General features: G+C 42.5%; 2 protein-coding genes across 3 annotated transcripts; one reads left to right on the forward strand and one right to left on the reverse strand.

Moving 5' to 3' along the window:
• The first annotated feature begins 4 nt into the window (after window positions 1-4).
• On the forward strand, window positions 5-5,632 carry dimt1l (DIM1 dimethyladenosine transferase 1-like (S. cerevisiae)). Its single transcript, NM_001303663.1, is given in 12 exon segments — window positions 5-132; window positions 1,032-1,105; window positions 1,726-1,812; window positions 1,903-1,964; window positions 2,050-2,143; window positions 3,014-3,063; window positions 3,490-3,613; window positions 3,801-3,893; window positions 3,987-4,051; window positions 4,862-4,925; window positions 5,034-5,140; window positions 5,232-5,632. Coding segments are annotated over 12 exon segments (921 nt in total). The 5' UTR covers window positions 5-74; the 3' UTR covers window positions 5,275-5,632.
• Window positions 5,607-24,145, reverse strand: kif2a (kinesin family member 2A). Of its 2 annotated transcripts, XM_013136826.4 has the most exons (21): window positions 23,963-24,145; window positions 18,223-18,317; window positions 17,695-17,814; window positions 16,534-16,588; window positions 16,263-16,379; window positions 14,262-14,362; window positions 13,788-13,883; window positions 13,650-13,704; window positions 13,322-13,484; window positions 12,472-12,562; window positions 12,196-12,259; window positions 11,996-12,087; window positions 10,608-10,750; window positions 10,026-10,230; window positions 9,710-9,820; window positions 9,237-9,304; window positions 8,662-8,775; window positions 7,419-7,551; window positions 7,235-7,336; window positions 6,872-7,007; window positions 5,607-6,769 (listed from the first exon to the last, which is right to left on the reverse strand). In XM_013136826.4, the coding sequence occupies exons 1-21, from the start codon at window positions 24,021-24,023 to the stop codon at window positions 6,684-6,686; spliced, it is 2,208 nt and encodes a 735-aa protein (XP_012992280.2). In that variant the 5' UTR covers window positions 24,024-24,145; the 3' UTR covers window positions 5,607-6,683. The 2 variants fall into 2 exon arrangements, with proteins under 2 accessions (XP_012992280.2, XP_012992279.2); XM_013136825.4 differs by lacking the exon at window positions 8,662-8,775 and having other exon boundaries at window positions 23,963-24,144.
• Between the last annotated feature and the right edge of the window lie 1,569 nt (window positions 24,146-25,714).

Below are 25,714 nucleotides of genomic sequence, written 5' to 3' on the forward strand. Positions count from 1 at the left end.
ATTTGCACGTGTTACCTATATTGTGCGAGGCGTAGTATTTCGTTGTAGTGTTGACTTTGAAAAAATTAATAAAAATGCCTAAAGTTAGAGCTGAAAAAAAGACCAGACAGCACCAAGAGGTCAAAAACCAAGGTTTGTTTCCATTGTTTCTACCTAACGGTCATGCGAGAGCCTGCCAGGTAGCTGTTGTTTACTTGTCAGTCAGCTGTGGCTCTAGGAAAGATGCCGAGCTAACGTTACATTCTCATTTATTTTTGAGGACCGTGTACATCAAAATACTAGCTAAGTAGTTGAGTAAGGTAGGCTGTGTTTGGACACCACCAGTAGACACAAGATGAACCCACCATTAATATCCTGTCTAAACCACGCATACTTTTCAAACATACTGTACTTAATTCTCCTTGGTATAATGTGCTGCTAATGGTCGACAACAAATAGGAACATGCAGTATACAATCTATAAGAAGCTGACGAAGTGCCACCCGCTTAAACATTTTCGAATGTGTTGTCAGTGCCTCAGTTTCATGCATTTAAGTTAGAATTTAAATCCACGTATCTACACATACCACAACATAATATGAGCTTAAGATAAATATATTCTTTCGATATAAAATTGTTAAAATAAAGAACTAAGTTGCGTTCATTTGTGGAAGTACTTAGGGCGGTATTTACAGTCTGGATAAACGTGTCTTCAACCAGCTTGTCTATATTTCAAGAGTTTAGGCTTTCTATCTATACACACAATAGGTGCCAAGAATTCAAGGTAATGTGATGTATAAGTATGTGTTAAAAAGTAACTTACAGTTAATGTACATATTTTACAGTTCCAGTGTATGCACTGGGAGATTTGCTGAGTATTGGGTCCAGTGTAGTGCATCAGTTTAGTTAACAGAGGTGGGTTAGTGTGAGCATCTGCCTAAGCCCTGGGTCGTTCCATCTTAAGTCGTTTATTGATTAGTTGTTACAGAATAATGCCAAATGACTTACTACTGAGTTGACAGCATGTCCATGTAATGTCTGTCTTTATTCAAGGGGTTATGTTCAACACTGGCCTTGGTCAACACATCTTGAAGAACCCCCTGGTTGTCAATGGGATTATTGAAAAGGTAAACGCTTTGTTTCTGCAATTCACATGGGTCTAGTATCAAAGCTACCTTGCTTCTAGAACTTTTGTTAGAATACATATAAATGCATTAAAGTGCACTCCAGTTTCATGATGCATTACATTTTAGTCATTCACAATTAGTGCATACATTTGAAGAAGCTAGGTTAAACAACGACACATCTCAGTAGTAGTAAGTACATTATACTAAATGAATGTCAAAAGTCAGTGGTGGACAAAGATAATACAAATAAAAACATGACAAGCTTTAGTTCATGAAGGCTAGTGTTAGATCATGCCATTGAAATTGCCAATCCAAAAAACAATGTTCTCAGAAAGGGATCTCACCTTGTCTATAATGTACCTCACCCCATCTCGGACATTAGAATCACCATCACATTTTCAATTTAGCAAATTGTTAATGGACGGGAGTACATTGTTTCAATTGACCAGATTGGTTTTTGGTCCTCTAAACCAATGATTGTTTGGATATGTGGAACTTTTCAGATAGATGGTCATGTGACTGACATTGTCAAGCAGCTCTAGCCTCTGGTCAGTGTGACAATATCAGTAGAATTGCTCACTGACTTACATGTACTGATGTCAGTGTATCCATGTTGGCAGGCTGCCCTCAGGCCGACAGATGTGGTGTTGGAGGTGGGACCTGGTACAGGAAATATGACTGTCAAACTGCTCGAGAAAGCCAAGAAGGTGAGAAACACTTACTGTGAGTTATTGTTGTAAGGCTTTATTTGAGGCTTCTAGTACCTATTGTTCCTTTAATCTTCCCTTTGTTTGAAGGTAGTGGCCTGTGAGTTGGATGGTAGGCTGGTGGCTGAGCTCCAGAAAAGAGTGCAATGCACGTGAGTGATGCTGTTTGTTAGCTAGTGAAATTCTCTAAAGAATATTACATGTATGTCATAGTGATGTGAGGAATCTGTTTTATAGACCCATGCAAGCCAAACTACAGATCCTGGTGGGGGATGTACTGAAAACAGAGCTGCCTTTCTTTGACGTCTGTGTTGCCAATTTACCCTATCAGGTAAAACTCCCAACTTGGTGTTTACTTGTTTTTACTAAAAGAGCTACAGGACAGCATAACAACAGTGCCCAAAGGTCCTGCAGGGGGCGCTGTAATTGTTTCAGCACTGTAGTTAAATCGTGTGGCACGATTTAACATTGGTACCGGTAAGACATTCCTGGTCTAGCAATGTGGGGAAAAAGCAGGATGGCTTGATGAGACGTCTCGATCTTCTCCTGTACCTGCTGCTATGAGACAAGGCTGTAATTGAGGATCAGGGGTCGTATTCACAAAACATCTAAAACATCTTAAGGCTAAAAGTAGCTCTGGAACTTGCTGATTTAGGAGTAACTCTTAAATAAAATGGGCGTGTCAGTCTTTAGGACTCCTCAATTTTTGGTCTAAGGGCATTTCACAAAGCATTTTAGCGGTAAAACCAGCTATAGATGGGACACACAATTGGACAAATTATTGCACCATCAAAAGATTAACATGCATTTCTTCACGAGCTGCCAGACATATAGGAGACAGACAATTAGCTTAACATATCTTGACTATCCAGTATATCGCTCTTGGTTTCATGCTTAATCAGCAACACTTGGCCTACATTATAATTGTAATAACTTTATTTCAATATGGCAACATGACACATTCTTCTACATTATTGCTATGATGAATTCACTGACAGAGACCCACTATCAGCCAATCACTGTGGGCATAGTCAGTCAGCTTGTTCGTGGAACACAACATCATCCATAGCAACGGGGTCAACTACACCCTAGGAACATTTAAGGCCTCCTAGTGGTAAGATGAAATGTTTTGTGAATACTGCCACAGGGGAATAAAAGAAACAGTTAATTACCTTCTGACCTCTTTTTCTTGCATTTGCAGATTTCATCTCCCTTCGTCTTCAAGTTACTTCTGCACAGGCCTTTCTTCAGGTAAAAGATGAGAACAACTGGCTGCATTCATAGTTTCAACACTCCACTGATCCTGTCTTTGACTTATTTTTCTATCCATCAATAAACTTGGATCAGTCTGGTCTTCAAATAGACAGTGGTACCATAGACTTATGTCAAACATGTTGGAACATGTTAGGAATGTGACCAAGTTGGGTTGTGGTTAGATCAATGTAATTGTCATAATCACAGAGTAATGAAATGCTTGTTCCAGGAGATGCAAGGTCACACTGAACGGAGGTTTTCCCCATACGTTTTACACATTGAATCTATTTCCTTATTAAATGCTGGCTTCTCTATGCATTACCATATAAATTGACAAAATATATCATACTTGCAAGTTCTTATTAAGAAACAGCAAAAAAATTCACTCAGGTTAAAAATGCCTATTAACCTGCGTCCTTCCAGATGTGCAGTGCTGATGTTCCAGAGAGAATTTGCAATGCGTCTGGTTGCCAAGCCTGGAGACAAGCTGTACTGTAGGCTATCCATCAACACTCAACTGCTAGCTCGAGTGGACCACCTCATGAAGGTTTGTGGGATCTTCTGATTGCCTTACAACTGAACCAAGGTCAAAGTAGTTTTCAAGGATTCGGACACCACTTGTGACACAACCTTCGACTTAGCCAGAGAAACTGACGTCCCTTCATTGTGCAGACTGCTGTAGTTTTTAATCAGTGTTACTATGGTTGCATTAATCCAATTTCTTTCTTGCTCAGGTGGGGAAGAATAATTTCCGTCCTCCTCCTAAAGTAGAATCGAGTGTTGTCAGAATAGAGCCTAAGAACCCACCACCTCCTGTTAATTTCCAGGTAAGGTGAATGTATAGGAAATGAATCACTCTCACATACATGGGAAATTGAAATCTAGCTGTAATCAGGTGTATGTACTCTTTCCTACAACAGGAATGGGATGGTCTCGTCAGAATTGCATTTGTAAGGAAAAACAAAACCCTGAATGCCGGTTTCAAGTGAGTACAAACCAAAGGATATTCAGTGTATTGTAGGTGTAAGTATTCACCCCCATGGAATTTCTCCCATTTTGTTGAAATGTGACTGTTGACAAATCAAATCAATCAATCTCCACAACAATCCCAACTAAATAATTTGGAATTTCAGTGGAAGAATTCAGAATGGAGATATAGATACAATATATGGAGACTGTAATTTGTTTTGTAATGATCACAATCTTTTTATTAAATGTGTTCATGAATACATCACTGAAGTGTAGATTTGGTCTTGTGGTGTTGATCTTTGAAATAGGTTTTCTTCTACTTCTGTATCCCATTACTTTTCATCTGAATAACTCCACAGAATTTGTCAATGTTACACATATTCATAAAATCATGCAGGCACCACCCTGCTAAAAAAAAGTCAGTTGTTTTGTATTTGTCACAAATGTAAGGCTTTACATTCAGGCCGAAAAAGTAAATCTATTTGATGTTTAAAAATATATATCTATATATTTAGCAGTATAACATTAGATTTCTTGTTGCATATGGGATGCATGGTTTAGAATATTTAAATGTATTTCAGATCATTGTTGTAGTCGCTACAATGTGCTTGATCCATCCTCAGTTTTCTCCCATGTCATTGTGTTCATTTATAAACATTCAATTGTATTATCAATTTGAGGTTATATTTTGTGCAATTACATCCATTTCAATCACACCTTTAAAGCAGGAAAATGTCCAAGGAGTGTGAATACTTCTGCAATTCACTCTATTGTCTCATAAAATTGCTTTGACAAGCTCTTGCCTTAAGACGATTACTCTTTCCAGGTCTACTGCAGTAGAGCAGCTGTTGGAGAAGAATTACAGGATTCACTGTTCGGTGCACAACGTGGTAATCATACACACATCACGACCACACTGGCGTCTCTGCTGTTATCATCACACTCAAGTCACATTGGTTCACCATGACGCGTAATATAGGTTCATGTCTCGGGTACAGGAAATCCCTTCAGACTTCAGCATCACCAAGAAGATTGAGAGTGTTCTGCAGGAGGCAGAGTTCAGCGAGAAGCGAGCCCGGAGCATGGACATAGACGACTTCATGGTGTAAGTAGAGCTGGAGTGTTCTTACTTCCATACGCAACGTGCCTCTTATTGTAAAGTTAATAATAACCTTCACCACCTGCCTTGTCAACAGACTCCTACATGCATTCAACTCTGCTGGGATCCACTTTTCCTAACCAGTCAGACTGTGCTGCTGAGGGCCGCAGCAGGAACACATTTACAACAGTGCTCTGTAATGAACAGGACGTGGACAATGCCATTGAAACAACCGTGGCTAAACATCTAGACGTCATGTGATTGATGGAGTGGAACTCCACACAGCAGCGTCTTCACTGGGACTTTTCAATGAAAGCGAGTGCTGGTGATCGGTGAGGGTGACCTGCGTTGTTCATGTAATGCTTATACATAAAACGGGAAATAAAACCCCCTGTTGTGAGGTTTCTAAGCATTACATGGTAGACTTGGTCATCACAAAGCATCAACTGTAGCTGTTGTTTGCTTGGATTGAAAAATATATTTGGCAGATGTTTGATTTAACACGTGTGTGTCTTTATTTACAGTAGTTATTTTAATCCCATGGAGTGTGGAGTGACAGGACCAGAGTCCCTAGTTTCCCTTCCTGACAATATCTCTGGGCTCAAAGAATACAGAACATCACGCTGCTTACAACAGCCAGAAATATAAAGCCTATTGTTTTTAACAGTATATTCATGTTTTACTGTCCGAGAAGACTGGACATCATTAATACTCAACCCTATATCCTGAATCAGATCTGTTGATCACTTGTTCTCAGGGAAGACTGAGATGTTCTAATTCCACAACTACAGTTAAATGTCAGACCGTAAGTGGATTCAAGGGTGAAATCTATTCATTCTTCATTACTTCAGCCTGGTACAAACAGCAGTAGGCCAGCAGTAGTTCCTATACATTTGTTTTACAAAATGTAAAACAACTTTTTACAGTACGAAAAGGATAACATGACACTGACTGGGTTTGTCACAAAACATGGCACAAAACTGATTGACAGTGGACAAGGACTTGTCTTTGAAGGAAAGAACCTGCACACATGCAGGTTCTTTCAGAGGAAAGAAAGGGACTGGCTCTACAAAGTGTATAGCTGAAAACTACACGGCCAGCAGAGCAGAGACCCCACCACGCAGGGAGGAGAGGCCAAACACTGTGGAAATGTATACATGTCCTTCAGGCCTACCACATTCCAAAACACTTGTCATAAAACCCTAATGCAAAACCAGCATTTGAGGTATCACAAACCGGTACAAAATTAAATAAATAAAATGGAACAGGGACAGTAAATTGGAAAATAAAATCAGAACATTAAAAAAGGAATCCAAGTACGCATTCCCTTCCTGTTACGTCTGATAACAGTAAGACCAGCATTTGATCATGGAGTGTAGGAAGATACAACCAGTCCTGGGAACTGACTGGAAAACGGACAAGTCCTCTTGGTCCTCAGCTGTCTCGCACTCCTCAGGTCTGTGAGTGAGAGACAGCTGTGCCAAGTATCTAGTGGCCATGTTCCTGTATGACCCCCGTTACACACAGCCCACACCAGCCCCTCCCTGGCTTACAGGGCACGCTGCCTCTTGGGATTGATCTGCTTACTGGCCTGTTCCTCTTCCTGGAGTGATGAGCGGAACGACTTCACTTTATCTGAATAGAGGAGCACAGTGGAAGATGTTAGTAGTTTAAGATATTTTAGATCTTCCCCCGTGACTTGACACCATGGTCATTTGAACATATCCAGCTGCATACCCCTGAGCTCAGTGAGGATGTCGATCTTCTGATCCAGGATCTGCTCCAGTTGAGTGGCATATGAATCCACATCATAGTCCACCTCCTCGGTCATCTCCAGAAGAACTTTCTCATCCTCCAGCCACCGGATAGACTCCTGTTCACAACATGCACTTAGAACAGTCATGTTCACACTGACATACACTATTTAAACAATTACTTGGTTCCCACTAAGCCAGAATGTCTTTGACATGTAGAACTTGATGATTCAGATCATTTGGTTCCACACTTAATCATATCAAACTTGCAGATTAACTGAAAGGTGATCATTCTAACCAGATGCGAAAGGGTTAAGAAATAAAGTTTTTCTTAATGCAGTCAGACCTGGAAGACAGCTCTGTGGTCCTCCAGCACCTGTTCCTCCATCTCCACCATCTGAGACACTGCCTCGTGGAAGGTGAAGAGCTGCGGGGAGACCTCTTCCTCCTGGAGGAGACAGGGACACATCAGTCTAATACATAGCATCACCAGGTCCAACACATCAGCGGTAGGACAGACTGTTGCTTACGTTCTGCTCACAGAGCAGTTTGAGGTCGTCTCTCTGGGGGGAGCTTCCCAGGTGATCCCAGTCATCATCCACTTGAATGTTGGGTCGGACCCCCTCCATCACCTGGTTAGTATCCACTGTCAGCTCCTTCACTCTGTGGGTCAATCAACACCTCCGTTCAGCAAGCACACTGCAGCTCCACCCAAAGCACTACATGATGGGGTTCTCTAGAGTCCACATTTAGGATTTAGCAGATGGAAATGCATTATCCACATGGATATGACGGCGACTCTGTATATTAAGTATTAACGTGAGTTCTGACTGAATATTTTGGCATGAATAACCAACAAAATCACAACCCCAGTGACACTTCACAGACAAGGGTTCCATCATGGAGGTCATTTTACTTTCATTATTGCTACTATACTATATTATTGCTTTACATTTTCAATAAAGGCATAATAAGTTCCTAAAATGTGGCCTGCAAGTTTACTTGTTCCCCACCCTTCCTGGTAATACTATAGGACAAACTGCAGAAGCTATATTATAAGCCACGGAGGCACAACGAGAGACATGGAGATGGCATGATAGCACAAACATGCTGGTACTTCATCCGCACAACAAGGACTGGGGACAGTGTAGATAGCCCATATAAACAGACCTGTTTACCAGACCTGTTTACACGGCCACCGTCTGGCCTAATGAAGTGTGACTGAGCTGATTAGGGACCTGAGCTTATTGACCTTGTGTGAGACCCACTGACTGACTGGGTGGTTGGTCACAGTGGCTGGTGGGGGACAAACGCGTTGGCAGTTGTATACTTTTAGTCATGGCATCCTGGTATAAATATATGAGGTGGTAACTGGCAGGCCTGACGGTTTATGGTGTCTAATAACTAATGATGTGGAGCCAAAACACATCTAATCAAATGCACACACAGACCCACACACCCACTGTCCACTGGAGGGAATGAGCAACTCAAGTGTCCACAGTTAAAGACTCGGCAGAGCAAAAGATGAAACAATAAGCACTTGCCAAAGCTGAAATAAATGGAGGAAAGAACATGTCATGCAGATGGAAGAAATGAAGGACATTTAAAAGACCATCTGAACAAGCCATCAACAAAAGTTGACAATGGAACAAAGGTGGTGTGTGTATCCAGCTAATGGACGCCAAAGACAATCCAAATACAAGAAATGCGGGTGGGTGAGTGAGTGAAAAACAGAAAAGGTTTGTGTGAACATCCAATGGGAAAGAGCTTGACCTGCTGGGAGAGGTAGAAAAGTCCTGGTACTCATAGGTAGGGGAGAGCTCTGAGCGACTTCCACCCCCCTGGGAGAAAGGGATGTCTGAGGGACTGATCCCAAACTCCTTTACTCTGCACACAACAGCGCCAGGACCAAAGGAGGAGAGCAGGAAAGAAGAGGGAGATGAGAAGGTCAGGAATAACAACTGTAGAGAGAGGTACATTCCCTGGCCCTGCAGCAGCCTGTGACTCCTTCATCCTTTCACATTGGATAGAAATGTTACAGGCCATTAAAAGGAATTAAACTGTTCTCCATGATCCAAGACCGCATGTTCTTTACAACATGAAATCTGCGTTTCAAGGCAAAGAAGCATTATTTATCGATTTTTAACTACAAAACAGCTGTATAGACAATCCTTTTCTCACAATCATTACCACACTGCATTGGTGATCAGTTACTACAGAAACCAGAAGGAAGAGATGCTGGTAAAGGAAGAAGTGCCTTTTTGTAAGACTTTTCCCTCCATCAGACAGTTCTCTGCTGATCCCAGATTTAAGTGACAGTCTCTACTGTAGTACTCAAGTGTGCCCACCTGTTAGCATAGCGTAGCGTGTTGAGGGTGTTCTCACAGGACGTCATGCCAGGGGAGATGGTGGCTATCTGGATGGGACAGAGGTAAGGAAACACTCAGAGGTAAGGCCAGAACATAGTCCAAGCGGTGTGGCCTGTATTTTGCAGGAACATAAGTGTCAGTGGCTAGAGACCTGAAACATAGGCAAGGTTACTGGACAACCCTTTACTTTGAAACGTCCAGAATTGTCTTCAGGGAAATATTTTGAAGGGCATTGTGAAAAACATACTTGTTACTCAAAAGACCCATATGAACAACCTAGACAGTCAAAAATGTAATCCAAAATGCTTCCTGAATTGTTCTTTGAAGAACCATTAAAACTGTTTGGAATAAACTTTTTAAAGGGCTCTTAGAATAACTTAAAGGGGTTCCCCTACAATTCTAATGTGAAGAACCATAAAGGAGCTCCAAGAACCTTTTCTTTTTAGACTCACCATGCAAGTGCGGGAGTTCTCCCCTATGAAGGAGTCTCGGAGGACCTGGGTAAGCTTGCTGGCCCTGAACGGAGTGTGTGGTTTGTTCCTCCCCAGCGCCCTTATACACTCCTGGTAGAATCAAGGACAGACATGATGAGTCCAGGCATTAATAGCCGACCCTACATACATTGGCATTTCAGATAGCACACAATAACAGATTCACTCAGCCCAATCCTGCATTAGGCTCAGAGTTCATACCCTTTCATCTGATCAAAATAAATGTAGAACTTTCACTGTCTATGTCCACAAGTTCTGCAGCCACCCCCTCCCTGACCTTCAATGCCAGCAGGCTCTTGTTGATCTCTGCTCCCTCCAGGCGTGTCTGGCGGTCAGCACTGGATGTGTCGGCCCCCCTCTCGTTCCCCGCCAGGTCGATCAGAGAGAACTTGCCGTGCATCTTCCCCTTCCTCCGCAGAATGATCTGGAAAACCGCGTGGCTACGAGACGAGTGGGCATTGGCCGAGGTCTGACCTGACGTTCTGAGGGATTGATGCAGAGACAGATCAGGAGAGAAGAGTGAAGAACTTAAATGAAAAGCACAATGACATGTTAAAGGCAGACTCAGCCAAATGTTACCACAAGCATTAACACAGATACTGAGATAGGCAAGATGCAGGACTCCGCTCTCATACAGTCACACATTATCTGTGCATGGGTACAGGTTCCACTGGTGTGGCCCCCTAATCAAAACAGCGGACAGGTTTTCTGCTTTGCAAATCAATGCTCTTGAAATGTATCCACTATGCTGTTTACTCTTTGCATATCACAATCTACCAGTAAAAGATCAATGTTCATTACTGGGTCAACTCTGGGATATTGCTACTTGCTACAAATCCTTTGTGCCCGGTTGCCTTACCTGCAGCTGTTTCCCACTTCTATTAGTTTGAGGACGTCCTCTGTGCATCTGACATCTCTCTCCTGCAGCCCCACCACCTGGACCTGCTGCTTCCCGTCCTCCAGCACCCGCAGCTTGGCCTTACCGTTCAGCAGGTCAAACACCTACAGGACCACAACCCAACACCGTTCAGGAGGTCAAACACCTACAGGACCGCAACGCAACACCGTTCTGCAGGTCAAACACCTACAGGACCGCAACCCAACACCGTTCAGGAGGTCAAACACCTACAGGACCGCAACGCAACACCGTTCTGCAGGTCAAACACCTACAGGACCACAACCCAACACCGTTCAGCAGGTCAAACACCTACAGGACCGCAACGCAACACCGTTCTGCAGGTCAAACACCTACAGGACCGCAACCCAACACCGTTCAGGAGGTCAAACACCTACAGGACCGCAACCCAACACCGTTCAGGAGGTCAAACACCTACAGGACCACAACCCAACACCGTTCAGCAGGTCAAACACCTACAGGACCACAACCCAACACCGTTCAGCAGGTCAAACACCTACAGGACCACAACCCAACACCGTTCAGCAGGTCAAACACCTACAGGACCGCAACGCAACACCGTTCAGCAGGTCAAACACCTACAGGACCGCAACGCAACACCGTTCAGCAGGTCAAACACCTACAGGACCGCAACCCAACACCGTTCAGGAGGTCAAACACCTACAGGACCGCAACCCAACACTGTTCAGGAGGTCAAACACCTACAGGACCGCAACGCAACACCGTTCAGCAGGTCAAACACCTACAGGACCACAACCCAACACCGTTCAGCAGGTCAAACACCTACAGGACCACAACCCAACACCGTTCAGCAGGTCAAACACCTACAGGACCGCAACGCAACTCTGTTGAGCAGGTCAAACACCTACAGGGCCGCAACCCAACACCGTTCAGCAGGTCAAACACCTACAGGACCACAACCCAACACCGTTCAGCAGGTCAAACACCTACAGGACCGCAACGCAACTCTGTTGAGCAGGTCAAACACCTACAGGACCACAACCCAACACTGTTCAGCAGGTCAAACACCTACAGGACCGCAACGCAACACCGTTCAGCAGGTCAAACACCTACAGGGCCGCAACACAACACCGTTCAGCAGATCAAACACCTACAGGACCACAATCCAAAATATTGTCAGGTCAAACACGTACAGGAACACAACCCAACATATACAGGAACACAACACATTCTGGTGAAACACCAACAGGACCAAAACCCAACCACACACACGATCAACCTAGTTGGGAACAGTAGACAAACCTTCCCTTTAAAGTCCATAATAAACATCTGACAAGTTGATGCACAACCAAGAGTTATTGATCACTTGCCTTTCCACTGTAGATTTCGAAGAAGGTTGAGTACACCTGAAGATCTAATTTTTTGTAACAGGGTTTCTTCAGCATGACAAATACATCCCGTGCTGCATGAGGACAAAGGGGCAAGAGACAAAGAGAGAGTTGTAACATGATCTGAAGCAGTACCCCAGCTCATCAAGAACAACACTGATCATTAACTAAAGGTCACTTACCAGCTAATGCATAGATTCCTTTAGAACAGTCTTGGCTCTTTCCAGAAAAATCTCCACCCATTGTCTGAAAAACAGCAATATTTACAGTTCTGCTGGTGCCGTGAAAAAAATAAATGTTTAACACTGTCTACCCATTTACGAAATGGAAATACAACAGTGCTGAACTTTGATATTGATGACTGACTTCAAATGTCTGTTGAAATGACAGGCATTAATAAGCAGACTAGGATCAGTAAATTAGGACCCCCTTAAGTATTGTAATAGTGTGTGTCTCACATGTGTTTTGCCACTACCAGTCTGTCCATAGGCAAAGCATGTGGCCATGCCCCTTTCAAAAATAGTCTCCACCAGGGGCCTGGCAGTAAACCTGTAGGGGAAAACAATTAAGATGTTTGAGTGTGTGTGTTAAGGATTGTCAAATTCATTTTATATATGGCCATTTGAACGCAAAATTAGAACATTAATAATTAGTTCTCTGACATTTTGTGAACACCTGTCCTAAATCCCCCTACCATGTAATCACTCACAACAATCTGTACTGGGCACTCTACAAGTTCATACGCTTGTATTTCCGCCAAACAACAAATTGTATGTGAACTTAGTAAAGCTTTAGGCCAGTCCAGATTATTTGTACACAATTACATTTGTTTACACGGTTGTCATTTTCCTTATTTGGTTTATGAGCCATAGAACCGCAGAACCATATATGGTATATTTTAAACACAACAGGTCTACCGATCATTTGTCTAAGAGGCGCCACAATGTTAAAACTAACACCAAGTGTTAACCGTTGTTTACAGGTATTTCCATTGCATTGAGTAACGTTGCCCTCTACAGGACATGATGGGCACAACACAAACATTTTAATGTAGTATTTAAAACAATGATGTTATTAAAGACGATTTTTAAAGTACAGATCCAGGAACATTTTGACCGCCCTAGTGTGTGTGTTGTAAGAGGTGGAAAGTACTGCAATATCAGCAGCATTAATAGATCACGCTCACTAGCAACACACACACACACACACACATCCAATGCAAACATCCCACCTGGATTAAATTCATGACGAAGACATACATGCACCACAAGTCAACACGCCCGTTACTGTAAACGTCTGCTGTCTGACCTGTAAACCATTTCATTAGTGGTGCTGTCATCAAAGGCGTAGTCAAAGCGGAAGGTCTGGTTCTCCAGGTAGCGTGTCAAATCTACCTTCTGTTTGGGTTCATGGACCATTACCACATCCTTGCTGGGGATGGTGATCACATCCAGGTCCCTTATACTCAACTCTAACACACAGACAGAAATGTTAACAGACCAATCCTGAGAATATCCTCCCTCATCGCAGGTAATGAGGAAATAACTGAAAACGGCACTGAACTTCTAAATGCTAAAAGCAGGAAAAGTCATCCATGACTGAAGGCTGAGGTGGATGAGAATGTAGTCCTCCTTACCTTTCTTGTTTAGTGGTCGTTTCCTCACACAAACACATATTCTATGCTCTTCAATCTGACAAAACGAAACACAGAAACTGGTGAGGATGTTGTGGGATATCCTGTACCGGGCAGACAGAGCAGGGTGTCTGGACTCACCAGGTCTGCGGTGGACAGCGGCCGGTAGTCAAGACTGGCACGGAAGTCTCTGATCATATACAGGATCTCATAGTTAGGGACAGTGGTGTCCACCTCCTGAGATTGGAACAAAAGGATCATTTACCATTTCAATATGTTCCTGAAATGACTGTCACAAGAACCAACATGCAAGTCAATTATTCCCCATAACCTAAGTATTAGAGCACTTCAATATTCACACCTATGTTTGACAACATTCCTGGTCTTAGGCTATCACAACAAAGTTGAATTTTTTTACCCCCAAGTTCTCAGTGAACATTTTACCTAATTAAGATTGTATTGCTTCCGCTTCTGTTCAACATTAAAATGTACAAATCTCAAATTACCGGTATCATTTTTAACAGAGGAACATTCGTTATACAGTTAATGACACAAGTATGGCTGAAGCCAGGTATGCGAGAGAGGCAGCGACTGGAAGGCTGAGGGGACCTGTACCTGTGCTTTCCTCTCTCTCAGCTCCTGTTGCTGTATACGTCGCCTCTCCCTCTTTTCCTGCAGTTTCTCCACTTCCTTCACACAGTTGGACTTCCTCCTTGCTGCCTCAGTGGAACGGAAAACCCCGGAAACAAAGGAACAAGAAAGACAATCAAATGCTGTCTTTGAGCCCAACCCCCCGCCCCCCCACAGCAGCTGGCACACACTGCCTGCAGCTCTCATCCACTCTGCAGGGTTTATGTCTAACCCTAGGGTTTTCATTCCACCAGCAGTACTACCACATGGCACATCACTGATCCACCATCAGTTCAACACTGCCTGGAGAAATCAGCCATGTCCAGGACCCTCCAGTTACATTAATCCTATAGCACAATAGTGTTTCACACACACACAGAGATCACTCGCAGAAATGCGCAGTAGTAATCCCATCGATCAGTTCCATTCAGGAAAACAATTCGGAATATTCAAACACATACAAATTAGGAGGACAGCATGACGCGAGCATCAGTAGCCCTGTCTGATTCCATCAGACCCTGAGATATGTGACAGAGCACCATGGCAACACTCCCTCAAGTATATAGCCCCTCTGGAAACCTGCTGGCCCGTCATTCAAATCACACAGCAGGATTAACCATAGCGGTAATCTGGAGCCAGACCAGAGCCAGGCTTGGCAGTCTGACCGGCAGGACGAAGCAAAAGTGAGGGACAGGGCACGGTCTCGGATTCTATTGCAGAGGGAGGTGGGGACTACCATGATATAGCTCCTTACAGTGGAAGGGAATGAACAATACTTTTAAGATCTACTAAGGGATAACTACAATGCCAAGTCTAGTGAGTCACAAAGAGTGTTAGTTTGTGAGCAATTGCTGTTTGAAAAATGGGTTTCTGTTTGAAAAATTGAGCACCCGAGTTAACTGATGGCATTTAATTGAGCAGACCTTTGAGAAATGTACACAGTAATCTGTATGCTTTGGGAGTGTAACTAGAGCATCCATCCATGGCTCAGAATGACAAATCACATTTAGATTAGGTCCATCCTTCTTAACAGAGTAAAATCCTTCTGTGTAGATGTAATAAAATTAAGTGGACCAATTCTTTCCCCCAACTACTGTGTTGTAGCTGCTCCGCCTCCTCAGTCTAACTAGCTGCTCCGCCTCCTCAGTCTAACTAGCTGCTCCGCCTCCTCAGTCTAACTAGCTGCTCCGCCTCCTCAGTCTAACTAGCTGCTCCGCCTCCTCAGTCTAACTAGCTGCTCCGCCTCCTCAGTCTAACTAGCTGCTCCGCCTCCTCAGTCATTTCAACTTCCACTGTGATCTGGGAAGGTGTTTTCCTCTGGATGAACTCATCAAACCATTTAAGGAGAATTGAGTAAGTAATGCATGCTAATGAAGACTGTGCTGGAGACCGTTACATTTCTCTCTGACAATTTGTCCACTTTTACCGTGTATTTATTTAATTTTTTTATCAGCCAACTGTTCATAACGGAAACCCAGACTGTGTGTGTGTGTGTGTGTGTGTGTGTGTGTGTGTGTGTGTGTGTCTCAGCAGAATGTAGAAGGGAAACAGACAGTACACACCGGCTGACAGCTCAGCAGCACTACAAACTGTTTTGCTCATCTTGACACAGAAGGATGGTCTCCCGACCAGACTGCATTTATACTTTCCTATAACAGTTTGGATTATAGCAAAAGCCATTTAGGTGAATAATGATCACAAACTAGCCCTTCTAAAGAGGAAAGTGGCAGGACTCCAAGCTAAAATATTGGGATTGGGGGAGTTGATACATACAAATCTGTCCATACTCCCTTCGGGTTAGCAGATGCATTGACGTCTCTACACCCGTGGTCGACAGAACAGAGAATCAAGGGCACCCAGTGAGTTGGTGAAACGCACATGACAACTTACAGCAGAAAACATACTGCCAGGGTTTGTTGATGACGAGGAACAGCACAAAACGTTCAGATACGACTAAAGTCCTACGTGGATGTGGGTGGTTCCTACCGTTGGCTAACTGCTGGGCAGTCTGAGCCTGGGTGGGTGGAGCCGGCTGCTGGGGGGGTGGAGGGGGGGCTGGCTCCGGCTGCTGGGGTGGAGCTGGTCTGGCCCGGGTCGACACCACTGTGGATCAGTGGTCAGAGATGAGTACAGCACACTCATCAAAAACACAGCAAGTTAAGACGGCCAGTATGAAATGATTTAAAATGACACGATCTTGGCAAGAACAATTTAATAGAACATTCAACTGGCAATAGTCGGAAATAGGCAGACCCACCTCTGTTATCTCTGGACGGATTGTCGTTCTTAGGGGGTGCTATTGTTCGTCGGTTCTGCAAAAGGTGCAGAATACAAATGAATGAATACGGAGTCATTGACAAAAAATGGGAAGTACGTGAAGATTACAACATACATATTGCCTGGAATGGGCCTGGATATTGACTGACAGCAATTACTGACTGTGACCACATCCCTATTAAAAACCTCCAGAGTCTGGAAGCACACCACCAATGAAACACGGACTGGTGGAATAGAATGAAACACGGACTGGTGGAATAGAATGAAACACGGACTGGTGGAATAGAATGAAACACGGACTGGTGGAATAGAATGAAACACGGACTGGTGGAATAGAATGAAACACGGACTGGTGGAATAGAATGAAACACGGACTGGTGGAATAGAATGAAACACGGACTGGTGGAATAGAATGAAACACGGACTGGTGGAATAGAATGAAACACGGACTGGTGGAATAGAATGAAACACGGACTGGTGGAATAGAATGAAACACGGACTGGTGGAATAGAATGAAACACAGACTGGTGGAATAGAATGAAACACGGACTAGTAGAATAGAATGAAACACAGACTAGTGGAATAGAATGAAACACAGACTAGTGGAATAGAATGAAACACGGACTAGTGGAATAGAATGAAACACGGACTAGTGGAATAGAAAGTCTAAACAAACCAGATTTTACATATTTCTTCTTTACTAGAATTGATAAAAGTTCAGGCAAATTAAATAATCAACTATCAAAAACCACCTAAAAATCCAATAGTAGGCTGTAGACAATAGGCTACATTTCTATAGGCTACTGTCAAGACTTGCTGTGAATGGGAATTTGACACAATAAAACTTAAAATGTATAATAATTGCAAAAATGTGTAATGTCCTTGAACAGTGGAACGGGCATGAACTCATAAGAGTAGTCAACAAGCAGTAACAAAAATAGTCCCATAAAGACTAGAATAACATTTTTTAATGTCAGACAGACGAGGAACCTGCTACAGAGAGTAGGAGAACAGTCCACAGAAGACTTCACCCGCAGAACTGTAGAGGCTGGACTTCAAGGACACCCTGCATAAACAGATCTCGCCTTGTGCTGGTTATACTAACAGCCCATAACATGAGACCAAATAGAAGACGGCTCACCTTGGGGATCTTGTTGACCTTGACAGAGACAGGCGTGGGTGGGGGTGGGGTCCCTGGACTGGGAAAGTTCTCTTCTGGGGCAACGTCTGGGTTTAGTGCAAATATACTCTCCAAGTCAATCTGGACATGGAAGAGCATGTTACTTCAACAGCAAATAGACCATGTTGATGCACTTGAACACTTGGCCTTCTCTATTCCCTTTGTGTGTATGAATGTGTTTGTGTGTGTAGGTTGTACTATCCTGGTGAGGACCAAAAATCCCTGTCAAGAAACGTTTAGCTTGTCGCAACAGTGTGTGGAGATCAGAGGAGCAAAGAGAACAGTAGGACAGCTGTATTTAACAACAAAGCTTGGGAAATATTAGTGCTGTAAGGCTCTCTTAACTCATGTATACTCAGGGCAGAGTGGTGACTGGTAGAACATGCACAAGGATTGTGTAATATCCAAGGCTGTAGAATGTCTTCCTATGCATTATTCACAGAGCCCAACACAGCTGAGGAGACGTCGGCTGGGCGCTAGGATAGATACCTCTTTCCCTTTGGTGTCTCCATTTTCTATCCACTCCACGGTGACACTCTCGTTGTCTTCATTCAGCGACGTCACCATTGCTTGGTGTATTCGTCCTGTCACAGAAAGCATGTGTGCTAGGTCATTATCTAACATCCACAGCACAATGAAGTGGGAGGGGACAGTGTCTGAAAGGTAGAGCAGCAGAACCAGTACAGTCCTAACTGTAACACACCGACGTACCCACCTTGAGGGCCTAGGCCCGACACACTGACAAACCCTACATGAGGGCCTAGGCCCGACACACTGACAAACCCTACATGAGGGCCTAGGCCCGACACACTGACAAACCCTACATGAGGGCCTAGGCCCGACACACTGACAAACCCTACATGAGGGCCTAGTCCCAACACACTGACAAACCCTACATGAGGGCCTAGGCCCGACACACTGACAAACCCTACATGAGGGCCTAGTCCCAACACACTGACAAACCCTACATGAGGGCCTAGGCCCGACACACTGACAAACCCTACATGAGGGCCTAGGCCCGACACACTGACATAGCCTGGAAACCGTTGCATGGGAAGAAATACATTTCTGGTTGGTATTCATTCATTATTTAGAGCCATGAGTTCTTGATGCATTTAAGTTAAGTTTTCTGCCGGGTTCTGCCTGCTCAAAGATTCTACAGCAGCACACAGCACTGAAAGTGTATTTAAGAACAAAGAAAAGCCTGAGCAGATTATGACTGAGAAGTCGTCAACCTCATATACATGCTCTGTGAGAGCCACTGGAAAATATTTTCTGTCATGTAATATATCCTACAACATCAGCTTTGTTGAGGGAAAAATCTAGTCAAAGGTGGAACATGCAGTTTGAGGCCTGTGTCATGAGTCCATAGCAGGATTTGTGCATCATATTTTTTCCTGACCTTTCTGGGGCACATTACAGCAATAGAATAACACTCCTGGGCACAGGGAACAAGGTTCAACTTGATACACCCACCAACAGGTCTGTGGTGGCCTATGCACGAATTTGTTGACCTGAAGAACTAAAATGGATTCAATTGGAATAGCCTGAATGCCATGGAATGTTGTTTTGATTGTCTTGGTATCCATCATTAACTCTTTTTTCAGACAAAATGCAAAGAGACAAAGTGTGATTCTGACAGCTTTTGAAGATGTGCATATGGTATAGCTTGACCAGTACCACGCAGGAGCCATTCAAAACTAATGTTGGATAATCAAGTTGGTTGTGGAGCAACCCGGCGCCTGGCAACAGCAGCCAAGACTGTGGGCACACGTGGCAGCAGACAGCACTACTTAAGAACAGGGATGAGAGCTGAGAGAGCCCAGCATGTTCAGGGGGAGGATGAGATTACCACGTCTTAAGAACAGGAACCAATGACTGCACAGTGAAGGGACAACATCTTAACAGAAAGCACCGACTGACTGGAGGGAGAACATCCAGAGAAAAGGAACCACGGCACTGAGTAAAGAGAGAACATAATCCAAAAAGGAACCACTGGCTGCACTGAGGCTAGATAGACTTGCTTCAATGAAATAGGTTATAACAGAGAATGTCCTGGTCTTCAATTAACTTCCTTGTTCAAACCCACCAAAACACCCAATCAGCTTTACCCATAAAGACCTATTCCTGCAAAGAGACCGACACAATGTTAGCAGGAAGTGTATTCCTCAGTCTATAGAGAATGGTTTATGGAACTCGATAATCTTATACAACACATCCTGTAAAATACTTCATGTTCAACTCTATGTTACCTGACAGCTGATGGTGCCATGTTCACACGCAGTGCAATGCCCTAAATGTTAGTGCTGAAGTACTGTCCAAAGGTCACCAACTGACAACACAGAACTGCAGGAAGTCAAATTAATCTGCTTGCTTTATTAAAACAGTAAATTTGCCCTGTGCCTACTCTACTCTGGTGACAGACAGAAGAGAGCAGGGTTGGTGACCAAGATAACAAACAGGAAACCTGGAGTTAGCTTATTAGGATATCAATTACATATTGTACACACAGCATCTATTCTTCCTAGGCTCCACATTAAACAAAAACAAAAGACTGCTCAACTGTTACAGACAACCTGTTTTTGATTATATTACATAGAAATACATTAGAAATATATCTACAGGATATAAAAAAAAACAACAAATATAAACAGATAATTCATATATACATGTTCTTACAGTACAGAGAAATAAGGACGTTTGGACAAGGACAGGTGCTGTGATACTGTTTTAAACTTTCTATGTTGTGATTAACCTGTTTGTGGCAAAGTACATGTCCCTATACAGGTGTGATGCTGAGAGTCACTGGCACACTCAGAAAGAATCTGATTAGGGATGGACGTCTCTCTTTTTAAGCATGAGCCTCTCTATTAACAGCCTCTTACACAATACTGGAAGGCTCTTTTTTTTTTTTTTTTTTTAAACCATTTGGTTTGATGAATAGAAAAAAATCATTGCAAAGAAGCTGTGCTTACTTCTCTTAGCTGAATGGCTCTATGTGTCTGTCTCAGCAGAGCCATAGGGCAGACAGCATTCATCAGTATCAAATTAAGGGGGACAATATGCTTTTTGTAGCCTTGCAAAGCCACCTGATCCCGCAGGCTTAAATCCATGCAGAATTTAATACAGGCTTGCGGGGTCAGCCAGCTTTGTGTGGCAATGCTTTTTGTCCGCGATCTTTAAAAATACATCTCTATCAACCACCGATTAAAGGCTAGTTAAGGTAGCCTGAGTTCTTAGAAAAAAAGGTAATAATAGATTTTTGAATATCTTTGGAATTACCCACAATGCACTATGGTCACTGCAATATGGACAACATATTCAGCGGAGCACTAGATACTGTAGCTCGCAAAGGAAAATATGATAGAAGGAAAATACAAAATGTTCCTTTGTGCTTTATGGCACGGTCGCCTACAACATGCTAATTAAGACTGAACTCTCTCCATGGCCCAGGCTGACCGCTTGACATGACTCAGGTCAACTATGTTCCATTAGCTGGGCAACACCTGTCAAACTCTAAGTCACTGTTTCTTTGCTGTGAGCATATGTGAGATTAGTGATTCATTGCTAAAGAAAATTGTACAACAGCTATATTTTGTTAAATATCTGGCAATTTGTACAAAGAACAGCAGACCCTAACAATGCATCCCACTTCTCACAGCAATGTGCACAGGCATGAAAGTATTTTTTACTCAAGTCTACTAAAGTGAATTTCTCTCCATTTATTTATTGCCTTTTTATATAGCTTTGATCAAGTTTGCATAACGTGCTATAGGTTAAGGGAAAAGCATCATAGGCTTCTGCCATCAGATTTTGTCCACAGGCATAGGATTAGTAGGACCTGCTTCCAAACCATACTTATGGAAACCTTTGTGATTTAAAATTAAGTTCCGACCACTAACATTGGGGAAGCCTCAAACTAAGGGCACAACAGCAACTCTGACAGTTTACATCACAGCCCGATGCAGAGGCCAGTCTAACCTGTTACAGCAAAGAGTATGGACTCATTACCACATCCATTATTTCATTGGATGTTTGTGATCCCACTACAGTAACCTATTGAAGGAGAGAATAACGCTGCTGTCGCTCAACCGCCTCAAAGCACATCTACAGTAGAGATGCATCAGGCCGCATTGTTTCCCATGGCCCACTTTACTGCTGCAACCAGGCTGGGTAACAGGGTGTGTTGACGCTACCCATATGTTGGGGGGGGGGGGGGGGGTTCCACAGAGAAGGAGGAACAAAGCCCTGAACGCATCAGATTCACTCCCAAAAGAAAGATAGCCAGAGTCTGTGTCCCCAGGACATCAATGGACAAGATTTAGATAATCCTTCCTAAACTGACTGATAAGCTGTCAGTTGGTGAAAAATGACTCCATCTACTTTGAAAGGCTGAATGGGGATCAATGCAGTAATGGGTACAATACAGTGGATAATCCATGCTAAACATTATCTCTTTTTCAACTGGGCATTGGTGTCCAGATGGACTTAGAATGAATGCTGGAGCCAGATACACCAAGCACAGTTAAAACTCCAGACTGGGAAGGAAATGACAATGTCATTAAAGATGAAAACTATAACAGAATTGCTTGATTTAAAAAGGTAATAGATTATTACTCAGTAAGAGGCTTAAAACCTCACCTAATGAAACACCACATATTTACCAGTATTTTTCCTCTCAGTCCTTTTGATAGTCTATCATGGCATACAGTATTTTGTTAGCAAATACCTCTAACCCTAAATACTTATGTCAGAGCCCATCAGTGCAGGCCCAGTGACAGAGAAAGGAAGGTTCTCCTGGCATATTCGAGGAAGCTGCAACAGATGGAGTGGTGGTTAATAGGTTGAATCGGGCTTTGCCAGCCGCAACCTACCCCCCACAGAGAGGGCAATGATCACTACTCCTGCCATCAGCTATAGAGGGGTCCCTCTCCCTGAAATGAATACAAGTTTCCAATGCTATTTGGGTTGCATTGCACACAATGAATCACCAAAATGTGATTGTCAGTGTCTGACAGGTGAATTCATTCTATCTTGTGAATTGAAATAATGAAAGAGAAAACACTGTGTTCCTTGTAGGTTTCTGTTGTAGCAGGTAGCTTAAGTGTGATGAGTTCTTTGTTTATTCTTTTGGCTGCCTGGACAGTATATCTACACAAGAACAGCTGACACAAAGACCTGATAGAATGAAGCTGGCACTCAGACAACACATAGAATACATAGAATACTTCCTCTGACTTTCCATGATAATGCAGACACATACCCCCATCAACAAACTACTGTCAAGCATTTTGGGTGCAGTGTGACTGCATGCTACCAGATTAAGTTCGCCTGAATAAAAATAGTAGTGAGTCTCCAAGTCCTCGAAATAACATGTCAAAATCCTTTGACTAGTATTCACCAACACACCACTATGTCAGGCAGCTAGCGAACAGTTTAATCAGCTGACAAAATCGATCACTTCAGAAAATAATAGATAACTTCAGGACAACATCTATTATTTAGTATCATATAGCCACATCCAGGCTGCTTGCAAGGTGCACAGTCTAAACCATGTATTGTCGAGAATATTGGAATGTGTGGTTAAATGTATTGCGCTTTGTTTACAAAGAGGTTCAGTTATCTAAGCTCACTACGTCATTAGGAAATTCATTATAAAATATATATTTTTTAAATTGATTAATAATACATTATAATAGTTAACATATAAGTCAAAAAACTGATGCTGTAAAACCAGATTGTCCTTTGAAGTTAAAGTTACAGTGGACGTTGAATCAAGCTAGCCAGTCACTTATGTTTTCAGGTAACGCTAACAAACTAACTAGTCACAATACTGTAAATGTACAGAACATTAACGTACGCGTCTAAATTCTGACTGTCACTGTAATGGCTTAAGGTTGTCGCAACGTAGTACAGTCGGTGGCATTACCGGCGTTATGTTCAAATACAATGTCCAAGTTATCTACCTAAACATCCAGTGCACATAAACATTCTTTCTGGCTAGTTTATGCACTCGTAGCTATCAGCTAAGTTCACGTCAGTGACTCGCTAGTGAACTAGGTAGGTAGCGAGGACAGCCGCTAGCTAGCTAGCTAGCTACTCCACCCAACTTTGCAGCTGTGTCTCGGCGTCAACCGTTGCTGTGCAGCAACACAAAGCTTCTCAAACAACTCGCTGTGAGGGAAAAATCAATCGAGACCTGATACATTACTATCAGAACGTAACTTACCATCGCTTCTTTTTATTTCAACATACACACCAACGATGATCTTCCCAAAACTACCCGCCATTCTTCATTAGTAAAGAGGTTATTCGGAAAGATGTGGATAGTCTTTGTGTTTGAAATAAATCTACTTATACAGACTTCTATTTGACCAAGAGCGGAAGATGCAATCAGCGTCTTGTGAGCAACATTAAAGAAACACTTCCGGGTCACGAACATTTGGAAATTTTCACAATAATAGAGACAATTCATATTTAAGAGTAATTTCAATAAAAAGTGGGTATTAAAACACGTTCTAAGGGCAATATTCAGACAATGCCAATGACTGAATATGTAATACACATTGCCTCATAGCTAAAAAAACGATTGAATCCTCCACAGAGAAAGCAATGTAGGAAATGTTCAGGAGAGTTTGTTGAGTTAGACAAAACTGTCTAATCATGGGGAATGGTGTGCTACATCTAGCAACACAATATTTTCCACACACTCTTTTTCCACAATGTAACTCAATGGATATGAAATACATATTGACCCATACAGAAAAAACTGGTCAATACGCTGCAGTGAATGTATTGGAAGAAATGTTCAGGAGAGACTGTAGAGTGATTATATGCAAAAAATCAAGGGGCACTGTGTATTTGCAATTGTTGCTGGTGTTTTACTCCGCACACCTCATTGGCCACAAAGTACCTTAATGGATATGAAATATTTATTGCTCTATGAAAAAAAAACTGTTCTATATGCCGCAGTAAATTTATTGTAGGAAATGTTCAGGAGAGTGGCTAGAGTAATTACATGCAAAGAAATCAAGGGGCACTGTGTATTTGCAATTGTTGCTGGCACGCTCATACCATTTGCCACAATGTAACTCAATGGATATGAAATACATATTGCCCCGTACAGAAAAGACTGTTCTATACACTGCAGTGAATGTATACAATACATTTTTACAATTTGCACTAATTAAAGGGGCAAATAGATTGATTTTATATTATTAAAATCGCGTTTTACCAATAAACTTTATTATAAAGGCAGAATCCGAAAACCGGAAGTCTTTATTGTAGCTACGGAATCTCATGTTGCAAGCATGACGCTACTCTTCGAGGGAGGAACCTACGTCCCGTGAGCAACATTAAAAAGTTATTTCCGGGTCACGGAATTTTGTAACATTTCAATATAAATGTCACCAACGTAATGTTAGAAGTGTCATCAACTGTGTTTATGATTTTTGAAAAACAACAATCTAAAAAATAACAATTATTCATGTGTTCAAATTAAAGTTACATTTGGATAAAAGTTGGATTTTAAAAGATCAAGTCAACTAAATCTAGACAATGCAAATCCCTGTTCATGGAATACATTGCCTCAAAGAACACAACTGTTTCTAGATGCACTTAAAGTACTGCAGGGAATATTCAGAATAATCTGAATATATAGTGTAAAATATTGGGGCACTACATAATTGGGAGTTTTCTTGGACCCTGAACTGTTGAGCAGCTGAAATCCTAAATCAAGCAAGAATGGGAAAACATTTCATTTTCATTACTACAGCAACTGGTCTCCTCAGTTCCCAAACGCAGAGTATTGTTTAACGAAGTGGAGATTAAACAGAGTTATAAGCATCCCCCTGTCCCAAATTTTTGGTTGCTGTCATCAAATTCAAAATGGGATTATGTTTTTAAAAAAACAATGCAATCTCTCAGTTTCAACATTTGATATATTGTCTTTGTACTATTTTCAATTAAATATAGGGATTAA

Source organism: Esox lucius, chromosome 13 (assembly GCF_011004845.1).
Source record: "Esox lucius isolate fEsoLuc1 chromosome 13, fEsoLuc1.pri, whole genome shotgun sequence".
Lineage (NCBI taxonomy): Eukaryota > Metazoa > Chordata > Actinopteri > Esociformes > Esocidae > Esox > Esox lucius.